An 11,806-nucleotide genomic window follows, 5' to 3' on the forward strand; every position below is an offset into this window, starting at 1 on the left:
TTGGGCAGTGAGCGCAGCCGAGGTGTTACAGTAGGAATTAGTAGTTCATATAGTCCGGCCCTCCAGCTCTCTGAGGGACCGTGATCTGGCCCCCACTTTAAAAAGTTTGAGGACCCCTGATTTAAGGTATTTATTTTGCCAACTTAATTAGGTCACCCTTGTGCTAACTTCATGCAAATTTTACCTTAATTCTGAAACGGGGTTTTTTCCCCCCTCTTAGTTTGTATTTATTTTATTTTTTAAACATTTTATTTATATATTTATATTTATTTATTTATTTAATTTCAGAGAGGAAGGGAGAGGGGAAGAGAGAACCATCAATGATTAAAAAGAATCATTGATTGGCTGCCTTCTGCACGCCCTCCACTGGAGATCGAGTTCACAACCTAGGCATGTGCCCTGACAGGGAATTGAAACGCAACCTCCTTGTTCATAGGTCGACACTGAGCAACCACAGCCAGGCTAAAGATGTTTTTATTGATTTTAGAGATGAAGGGCGAGAGAGAGAGAGAGAGAGAGAGAGAGAAACATCAATGATGACAGAGAATCATCAGTCTGCTGCCTTGTGCACACCTCCTACAAGCCTGAAACCCGGGCATGTACCCTGACTGGGAATCAAACTGAGACCTCCTGGTTCATGGGTGGATGCTCCCCCTGTGCTATATTGGCTGGGCACCAGTTTGCATTTTAAAAGTTACACAAGTAATAGTATGATCAATGTCAAAAATTAAAAGATAGCTCTAGCCGAAACCGGTCTGGCTCAGTGGTAGAGCGTTGGTCTGCGGGCTGAAAGGTCCCAGGTTCGATTCCGGTCAAGGGCATGTACCTGGGTTGCAGGCACATCCCCAGTAGGGGGTGTGCAAGAGTCAGCTGGTCGATATTTCTCTCTCATCGACGTTTCTAGCTCGCTCTCTCCCTTCCTCTCTGAAAAATCAATAAAATATATTAAAAAAAAAAAAATAGCTCTAACTCGTTTGGTTCAGTGGATAGAGCATCAGCCTGCGGACTGAAGGGTCCCAGGTTCAATTCCGGTCAAGGGCATGTACCTTTGTTGCGGGCACATCCCCAATGGGGGGTGTGCAGGAGGCAGCTGATTTATGTTTCTCTCTCATCGATGTTTCTAACTCTCTATCCCTCTCCCTTCCTCTCTGTAAAAAATCAGTAAAAAATATATATTTTTAAATTAAAAGATAGAAAAGAGAAAAAATAAAGTCACCTGAAGCTTTATCAATCCAGAAGCAACATTTTGGTGAAATATTTTAAGACTTTTTTGCACTCAATATAGTAAATGAAAACATTTTTTCTTATTTTTACAATCTTTTTTACACTTATTATGAACATTTTTCCTTGTTAGTACAAGTAGCTATATGTCCTTTTTTCTGATATTTTTAACCTCACCTCTGTTTTTGGACCTTTATATTGTTTTTAATCCTTTGATTTTAAAAATGCTGCAGTGAACGAAATCTTTTTTACTTTTGTGTACATGGCCAGTTTTCCTAGAAATAAAATTACCTGGTAAAAGACTCTTTTTGAGGCTTTAAGTGAAATTTGAAACCTTGAATGTGACTTTGAAAGTGAAGTATCTTCATACCTGATTTGGTTGGTCGAGTAGAAGGAAATCAGTTCTTCTGTTGTATTTGATTAAAGGTTATATTTTATAATAGTGTAGTTTCAAAATTTTCAACTATGCTTAGGTTCTCCTCGACACAGTTTCATAACTTTAAAATGTTTGCCTTTTCCTTTAAAAAACAAATTCATACTGGCAATGTATAACAGTCTAGTACAATAATTAATTCTGCAAATAATTTGAAATACCAATGTTTTTCTTAAATTTGAATGACACCCCCTCAAAAAAAAAAAATTTTGTGTTTTCCCCTCCCCCAGTGAGGTGGAATACTTTATCAGTTTTAAACCATATCCATGTGTATATGCATTTAATTTTAAATTATATGCTCAGATTAGCTCTGGTAGGTGGTTTGAAAGTACACTAATTTCATTGCTTTCTTATTCAGCACTTATTTTAGAGGAGATTGCAATTGACTGTCATAATAAAGAAACTGAACAGAGGCTGCTTCAAGAAGCTCATGATTTGCACCTATCTTCACTCCAACTGGCTAAAAAAGCTTTTGGGGAATTCAATGTCCAGACTGCAAAACACTATGGAAACCTTGGAAGACTTTATCAGTCAATGAGAAAATTTAAGGTAGAAATGTGTTTTACTATATTTTTCTTTCTCTAAATAATCTAAAGTAATAAAGCATAATCTTAAATAATAAAGTATTCATTTATTTTACCCATACCTTATTTCATTAAAAATTTGGGAAAATATATGGGGGGGAAGAGGATATATGTAATACTTTCAACAATAAAAATGAAAGAAAAAAAAACTGGAAAAATTTTGAGAAATATGTAGTATAAAGCAACATCGTTAAAATATAAAGTTTCAAAAATCCAGATCTTGAAAAAATAAGAAATATATCAAACCCTAAAGGCTAATATGCATGTTAGACTTAAAACATAGTTTTTAGGTAGGTTGAGTACAGCAGTGGCAGAATGCCTAGCACAGAGGATATGCAAGAAATGTCAGATATTATCAGTATTATTATATTAATCATAGTGATAAAATTTACTGAATTTCTCTTAGAATTTTGGGTTATAATTTTATTTTTAATATTTTATTGATTTTTTTATTGATTTTTTTTTTTTTTTTTTTTTTTACAGAGAGGAAGGGAGAGGGATAGAGAGTTAAGAAACATCAATGAGAGAGAAACATCGATCAGCTGCCTCCTGCACTCTCCCTACTGGGGATGTGCCCGCAACCAAGATACATACCCTTGACCGGAATGGAACCTGTGACTTTTCAGTCCGAAGGCCGACACTTTATCCATTGAGCCAAACCGGTTAGGGCTGGGTTATAAATTCTTAATGTCCATTTTAGGGTCACAATGAGGAAAGGATGGGAGCACCTGCCTAAGATATTTATTTTTTACCTGAAAATCTACTTATTCCTCAGTTAATCTGAGTTTAATTTGTCAGAATAAAAATTATAACTCCAAAAAATAAAATATACTTCTGTATAAATCAACATGCTCTCATATGGAATTTCAAGCTTCACAAGGTTCAGTTAAATTTTAGAGTGTATTAACTGAAAGAAATAATTTTCATTTATATAATGTTTTAATGATACTTTCTTCTAACATTTTCTTACCAGGACGAGTTTTCTCTTGTTATTTTGGCATAGAACTAGATTTATATATCGGTTAGGTTATTACTATCATTAGGTTGTATACATAGCTTCCCCAAATTGTTAATGCTTCTCACAGTTAACTTTTGGAATAACAGTATATTCTCTGACCTGATTACCTTATGACATTCATAAAATCTCTTGAGCATAGAAGAATCTTGTTTATTGGGTAAGAATTGTTGACAAAAGGCAAAGCACAATTAATGGTTTGTATGGCTTATTTTTTTTTTTCCAGGAAGCTGAAGAAATGCATATCAAAGCAATTCAGATTAAAGAGCAACTTCTTGGTCAAGAAGATTATGAAGTTGCCCTTTCAGTGGGACATCTGGCTTCTTTATATAATTATGACATGAATCAGTATGAAAATGCTGAGAAACTTTATTTGCGATCTATAGCAATTGGTATGTTATTTTATATTTTCTAGATCAGTTGATTTAGAGATCAACATATCTTATATATTATAAGGGAAGTGTTGTTACCAAGATTTAAATCAGTTTAGCGCTACCCTGTTTTTCTAGAAATTTCCCCAAAATTACCTGGAACATTTTACTAAACGTGATTTATTGATGTTGAAACCAGAATGAAGTATGACACAACATTAAGTATAGGCAAAAATAGTTATTTTAAAAATTAAAGTATTTGTGTAATTATTACTCCCTCCATTCTCTGATTTAATTATAGATCAGGTTCACCTGTTTTTTTAACTTGGTATTAATGGAATCATGTATATTTTTATATCTCTGGCTTCTTTTGGTGAACATGAATAATGAAAATCATCTGTGTTGTTCCATATCACTATTGTCTGTTAATTTCCAGTGCTATAATAATATATTATTGGATAAGTATATCATTTGTTTATTCAATCTATGGTTAATGTATTTTCAGAACATTTGGATTGTTTCCAGTTCAGGCTTATATATCAGAAAATTAGATACTGTGATCATCATTTAATGTGCCTATTAGAACTCCTTTTTTTTTTCTTTTTTTTTTTTTTAATATTTTATTGCTGAAACCGGTTTGGCTCAGTGGATAGAGCATCGGTCTGCAGACTGAAGGGTCCCAGGTTCAATTCTGGTCAATGGCATGTACATTGGTTGCGGGCACATCCCCAGTGGGAAATGTGTGGGAGGCAGCTGATTGATGTTTCTCTCTCATCGATGTTTCTAACTCTCTGTCTCTCTCTTCTTCTCTGTAAAATATCAATAAAATATATATTTTTTAAAAATTGATTTCAGAGAGGAAGGGAGATGGAGAGAGATATAGAAACATTAATGATGAGAGAGAATCATTGATTGGCTGCCTCCTGCACGCCCCTACTGGGGATCGAACCCGCAACCCTGGCACGTGTCCTTGACTGGAATCGAACTTGGGACCCTTCAGTCTGCAGGCCGATGCTCTATCCACTGAGCCAAACTGGCTAGGGCCGTGGTCAGCAAACTGCAGCTCGCAAGCCACATGGACTCTTTGGCCCCTTTAGTAGTGTGGCTTTCCACAAAATACACGGCCTGGGCAAGTCTATTTTGAAGAAGTGGCATTAGAAGATGTTTAAGTTTTAAAAATTTGATTCTCGAAAGAAATTTCAATCGTTGTACTGTTGATATTTGGCCCTGTTGACTAATGAGTTTGCCGACCACTGGGCTAGGGCAACTTCTCCATTTTTATATTGACTTCTCTGTCATTTTCTTACTGGTTTATAGAAGTTTTGTTTGTTTGTTTGTTTTAATATATTTTATTGATTTTGTACAGAGAGGAAGGGAGAGAGATAGAGAGTTAGAAACATCGATGAGAGAGAGTCATCGATCAGCTGCCTCTTGCACACCCCTCACTGGGGATATGCCCGCAACCAAGGTACATGCCCTTGACCGGAATCGAACCCGGGTCCCTTCAGTCCCCAAGCCGACGCTCTATCCATTGAGCCAAACCCGTCTCGGCTGGTTTATAGAAGTTTTTTTTATGTAATATGGATTTAACAAGTCTTTTGTTGGTTATATGTGTTACAGATCACTCTACTGCTTGTTTTTTTTTTTAATATATATTTTGTTGATTTTTTACAGAGAGGAAGAGAGAGGAATAGAGAGTTAGAAACATTGATAAGAGAGAAACATCAATCAGCTGCCTCCTGCACACCCCATATTGGGGATGTGCCTGCAACCAAATACATGCTCTTGACCGGAATCGAACCCTGGACCTTTCAGTCCACAGGCCAACGCTCTATCCAGTGAGCCAAACCGGTTTCGGCAGAAGTTTTAGATTTTAATGTAATCAAATATATATTTTTTTCTTTTATGATTAGCATCTTTTGTATTCTGTTTAAGAAATATTTCCTATCCCAAAGTCATGAAGATATTCATTTAAAAGATTATCTTCTGGAAACTTTATTTTACCTTTCACATTTAGATCTATAGTCCTGAAATTGATTGTTTTTATTGTGTCAGGTAAGGCTTAAATTTTTCCTTTCCCCTTTCCCCCCTCTCCTCCCTAGTGTGGATATACAGTTGCCCAGTTGCCCCAGAACCTTTTTCTTTTTTTAATCCTCTACTAAGGACTTTTTTTTAGAGAGGAAGGGAGAGAGAGACAGACATTGATGTGAGAGAGAAATGTCAGTTGCCTTTAGTACACACCCTGACCGTGATCAAAACCATAGCCTAGGTTAGGGGGGTATCAAACCCACAACCTTTTTGGTGCACTGGACAGCACTCCAATGGACCACTTTTTTCAAAAGATTGTCCTCTCTCCTCTGCAGTGCTACCTTTGTCAAACCATGTATCTTATATGTGTGGATTCCCCATTATCTATAATTTTACTTGCTCAGCCCTAAAATACACAGAAAGTAGTTTTAGAATTGTTAATCTTTAATGTGAAAAACAAACCTACTAATTAGAATTCAATAACTTTTTAGTTTTATTTTTCTTTAGCATACTCAGAATATTTCAAAATTTACTTGGGTTATTATTCTTCTACACCCCAGCTAGTCAGAGTAAGTTATTCATTTTAAACATAATTAGGTTCATTGTTTTTGTTTGTATAACATTTCCCCCATCTTTATTTACTTGGTTACTTTTTTTTTTTGAGTATGTGAAATATTAATGTTCTAAAAGTTGGAAGTATTTAGAGAAAGATATGTTTACAGGTGTGTGATATCCCCCTAAATTTCTCTACCCACTTCTCACCCACTTGTTATGAGTAGCCAATTTCATTATTTTCTCATTTACCCTTTCTATATATCTTTATGCACAAATGTTCAGATACATAAATATTTTGTTTTCCCTTTCTTACCCAAAGATAGCATACTATTAAGTACTTTTGTACTTTGCTTTTCATTTTAAACTTAACAATATCCCCTATAAGTTGCTCCATTTCAGTTCATAGAGAACTAGCTAAGAGCTTCCTCCTTTGTGTACAGATGCATAATATAACATTGAATGGATATACTATGGTTATTCTCATTTGTTCCTAGTATTTTCCGATCATAAAGCGTGCTACAGTGATTAGCCTTGTGCATATGTATTTTTCTATCGTTGAAGGTGCTGCTATTATTCTTTACTAGTCTTTCAAACTATGTAATTTTATGCTGGTGAAACCAACTGCTTTAAGCAGAAAAAATTTTGAAAGCCTTAGAGTTAGTTTTGGATAGGACTGGGTTGGTAAGCACTGCTGCAAGAAGTGAATTTATTCCTTTCAAGGGAATAAAAACCAAGCCACTCTAATTAAAGAACTGAACTCGTGTTGTTGTATAGAAACTTGTTTGTTATTTCCTTAAATGAACTTTCTTTTTCTTTTCTGTGTGTTATTGTTTATTATTTTCAGGGAAGAAACTTTTTGGTGAAGGCTATAGTGGACTAGAATATGATTACCGAGGTCTCATTAAACTTTACAACTCCATCGGAAATTACGAGAAAGTGTTTGAATATCACAATATTCTGTCTAACTGGAACCGGTTGCGAGATCGACAGTATTCAGTGACCGATGCTCTTGAAGACGTCAATACCAGCCCCCAGTCCACTGAAGAAGTGGTGCAGTCCTTTCTGATTTCTCAGCATGCTGAGGGACCGAGCTGCTGAGGCATGACCTCAGTTAACTAACATACCTTTTCCCAGATTCCAGGGAATTCATACTGTGAAATCAAAACCATGTTGTTTTTTGGGGCTGGAATTTGCATTGAAACACTGGTCCAGTCCATTGACCCTATTTGGGTGATCCCTATCTTACAGAGTGTCCGTAGGTATAAGCATATATTCAGTTATATTCCGCATGTACCGCATGTATAAGTAGTCTGGCCCATATTTTCAACTTAGTAGAACAAACAACAGGAATTTTTTTTTTCTTTTTAAATAATTTTGCAGAAAGCCTGAAAGAAAAAAAGAACCCCTAATAAAACTATTTAAGAGTTTAAGAGTTGCATTCTTATTATGTAAGGATGATTTTAACAACTTTTTAACATATAATTCTTCCTTATGGAGGTATCAATACTGTACTGTAAAGAAATTTCATGGGGAAAATCTTTATATGCAGTATAGAAAATTAACAGAAGTACTAGTAGAAGAGGGACATCCTGACTTGGGTTTGGCTTCCTGACCCAGAGAAGTGGATACAGCCCCTCCAGAGCTCTGTTACAAGGGAAGGGCTGTCAGATTCGTCTGGACTGGACCAGTGTTGATCTGTTAGTAATAGAAAAGCTGATAGGCCAGCAGTTTTAGCTCTTGGTCTTTCTTTTCTTTTGGTACAACAATGCAAGATGCTCTTATAACATTTGCTAACAGGACCAGGAGGATCTAAAAAGGACCAGCCTAATGTAGGAAGTGTTAAAGGGTTGTTTGGACCAGAGGCTTTAGATTATTTTAGCCCCTGCATTTACCTTTATCGGTAGAATGATTTCACTTAGATGTATAATGAAAAGTGATAATGCAAAAATTATATTCATGTAATAGACACCAAACTTGGCAATTTAAGTGGCATAGCTTTAGTCAAGGTACACAGATGGCAATGCCATAGAAAGTCCATAATACCTGCTGCATCCATCACCCTCATTTTAAATGTTACCCTAATAATCAATGCGGTTAACAAGTATACTGGCTAAGAGTCATGAAATTTCTCTTGTCCGGATGAGAATTTTAGGTTACTATATGGTTTATAGGTATTAATAGAAAAATGAATGCCCCAAATAAACAAGTCTTAGAAATCTTTCATTTTTATGTTTAAGATGGTACAACTAGGTCATATTAGTACACCTGGGTCATTTTATTTGAATTCAAGAGTCAAATGGAAAAATTCCCTAATATGTTTATCTCACTAACTTTTGTTTTGTTTTGTTTTTTCTGTTTATTGGGTTTTGATTTTTTTTTTTTTTATAAGTCAGGTGGTTTAATGTTGAGGTAATATTCAAATTTGAGAAGTTGACATGTAGCAATCCAAGCAACAAAATGGTCTTTGCTGTTACCTCAGTTCTTATTATAGTGGCCTATTTGGTGCCTCTATAGTTAAGAATCAGGGTTCCCCCCTATTTTCAGGGGTCCGTGTCTTGGCTGTTAGAGATGTTAACCCTGGCTGACTGCCTGGAGTAGTCTATGGGTGAGTGGATGTGTGTTGAACTTCAGTTTTCTTTTCACATGCATGTTGGGGTGGGAGGTGGGGCATATCTAAACTGTCCATCACATTCAATACAGAAAAATTAATTGGAGATTTCAGATAAATTTTAAACACCTTTTTGAACTTCCCGAATATAACCTTGTTTAAAACTGTTACTTGCAGTCTTGTTAGTTATGAGCCAGTATTTTTAAGTCCCTGGGAGGGGATTGATTGGGGGAGGTACCTAATGAGATTACACAAACCCAGATCCTAAGATTATATCTACATGATTTTAAAACCTGTGTATTCAATTGTTTTCTTTCTAATTTCTAAAAAAGTACATTGGCACACATGCACCTCCCCCTCCCAGTTAATTGCAATCTAATGCCAAGCGGCACCTCTTTATTAATTACCAAATAGTCTGTGTGACCAAGGACTAACATTTTTAAGTTTACTCAGCTCTATCCTCATGGGCCTATATATTTAATACCTCCAAAGATATTTTCAGGATAGGCTTCGTATACTTTTGTTGGTTATTTAGAGTCCTGTGGTATGTTTGTGGTATAGGAATGTCATGGTAAATTGTTTTTCAATAAATATTTTGAAAGTTATGTTTCCATATGAAGTTTTTTTTTAATCTATATTTTTGGGTTTTTGTGCACATATAACATTTCCTCGGATAAAATCAAGCAAATGACTTAAGGCCTCATTCAGTTTGAGCTTAATTTAGCTCATATTCTGTGATAAAGCAACATAATACTAGGAGCCTAGGATCGCAGCATGATAATGTTAAGTGGCAGCCAGTTTTATCTAAAAAATAAAAATCATTGGCAGTTTTCCCTTATTATCACTACTTTAATGTAGTTTTCTCTCAATCCAAGCACTTTGATATAATGCAAATACTCTAGATTGAGAAAAAAGATTATCATCTTCTGTTAGTGATGTAACTTAATATGCTATTTATGGTTCTAATGAAGAATAATACCCTAATAATTTATAGTGTGGAATGTTTAGAATAAGTTAGAGAGGCAAATGTCACCACAATTTCTAGAATTTAAAAAAAAAAAAAAATCTCCAAGGAAGAAAAAAATTATCTCACAATAACCAATAGCTCTCACAAAGTTTTCTTATATGGTAGGATTGTGTGTAAGGAAGCCTAGATCAATTTAAAAGATTTTTCTGGAAGTTCAAAGTAATGTAAAAAAAGGGGGGGGGGGGGCCCTTTGGTCTCATCCTCTCTGACTTTCATTTCTCTTATCCAGTCTTTTTCCTAAAGTTTGGTGCTACTCAAGTTGGGTGCATCAGGGAGCTCCGTAACACTCAGTGCCACACAGGTGGTCAGTCACTTCTGCATCCAGTGTAATGGAGCCGAATGGGTTTTTTAGACCATTATTCTTATGGGTCCCCAAAGCTGACTTTGCTCAAAGCCTTAGGACCTTATTACCATATCAAAGCTCTGTCTCTGCTTAAGAATGAACTCGCTGTTGCTTCATAGTAATCCCAACGTGCTTTTCATTTTTGAAAATAAAAAAAAATTGACAAAGACCTTTGCTTCTAGGATGTTTGGGGAAGAGTTCATAATATGGTGAAGATTGAGTACAGAGACTGCAACCTTATAAATAATAACTTGCCACTTGGCTGCTCCTTCTAATGCAAATACTCAACAGTAAACATGCCTAAAACATCATTGAAGCATTTGGCCATACTTCTGAAAGAATTGTTTGCTAAGTAGCAGGTATAGTTAACTGTAAGTTGGTATTTATTCTTTCCCCAGAATATGTAGCCTTGATGCTTCCAAACTGCTTGTTGTGTTTTGTTTGTTTTTCCTTTTTTCAGAATAGCAAAGTTACTACTGAAAAAACACTTATTTATAATTAGTGCAAATTTTTTAAGAGTTTCATTTTGCTTTAAAATTAACGTATATTTCATCTCTTGGCTTTGGAGAATCTCAGATCTTGCTAGAAAATTCTTTTTTAAAAATCTTACATTTGGATTAATCTCCAGCTTGAACACTAATAGAGTTGTATTGTCCACAAATCTCAGGAATGTTTTAGGCAGAAAACTGGTTGTACCTTGTTGGTGATCTGAAGGAGTGTATTTTAGGATTAAATAATACCCTTCTTTAATTGCAATCCTAGGTATCGATAGCATGAGTGGCCTTAGTGAGTTTGTTGAAGTGTACATTTTTTCAAAAGTAAAATTTAAGATTAAAAATATATGCTATATATAGATATCTAGAAAACTTGGTTTGTGGTGCACAAGTTAAATGTTGGATCACTAAATAACTGTTGCAGGTACCATTTGTGTAACATGACTCATTTCTGTATATTCCTTTTATGGGAAGATATGTTGCCATGGTAACTAAAACTTTTCAGTTTAGTTCTACTTTTATGATGTGAATGAATGCTACATTTTATTAAATATTACCAGGTCAGTACTATTTTTATATTTTATTAAGCAACAGGGGATTTTAGTTTAACGCATTAAAAATAAAAAGCTCTTAATGAAATGATTAAAAGCAAATCACTAACAATTCTTTACATGAGAATCCCCACTAATAGTGCCACAATAATTTCTATAGAAATATCTAAGGTCATTGATAGATTTTTTTTGACAATTCTTCATTGTGTCATAATGACCTTTCATATCATTCTTATCACAAACTTGTAGTACCCACCATTATTTGTAACCATTAAACCATACTAAGTATGTTTGTAACCAGCATTGTGATATATTCTGTACTTGTATTGCTAAAAATGAATTATTGACCTAATAAATATAGTGTTCCTGCATTCATAGTGTGTTTCCAATTTAGTCTGAACACTTTTGATTAGGACTTGGGATTTAAACATTGCAGACTGTTTTCATTAGAGAACAGTGCGAGAGAAACGGTTGGAACCAGAACGTAAGTGCTCTTGTTCAAGAAAAGAAAGATGTATGGCAGAGGAGGCACAGGTAATAGTATTTGGAAATGGTGCCCATGAAAATACCTATGTA

General features: G+C 35.1%; 1 protein-coding gene across 2 annotated transcripts in view; it reads left to right on the top strand.

The window, feature by feature from the left end:
* The window catches only part of APPBP2 (amyloid beta precursor protein binding protein 2), a 45,760-nt gene extending 34,159 nt beyond the window's left edge, over positions 1-11,601 (top strand). For both annotated transcript variants that reach the window (XM_084861722.1, XM_084861723.1), the window contains 3 exons: positions 2,013-2,203; positions 3,480-3,645; positions 7,052-11,601. In XM_084861722.1, the coding sequence (XP_084717848.1) occupies positions 2,013-2,203; positions 3,480-3,645; positions 7,052-7,305 (611 nt within the window). In that variant the 3' untranslated portion in view covers positions 7,306-11,601. The remainder of the gene's footprint in view (positions 1-2,012; positions 2,204-3,479; positions 3,646-7,051) is intronic.
* The last annotated feature ends 205 nt before the right edge of the window (positions 11,602-11,806 follow it).

Source organism: Pipistrellus hanaki (genome assembly GCF_964339955.1).
Source record: "Pipistrellus hanaki genome assembly, chromosome: 16".
NCBI classification, from domain to species: domain Eukaryota; kingdom Metazoa; phylum Chordata; class Mammalia; order Chiroptera; family Vespertilionidae; genus Pipistrellus; species Pipistrellus hanaki.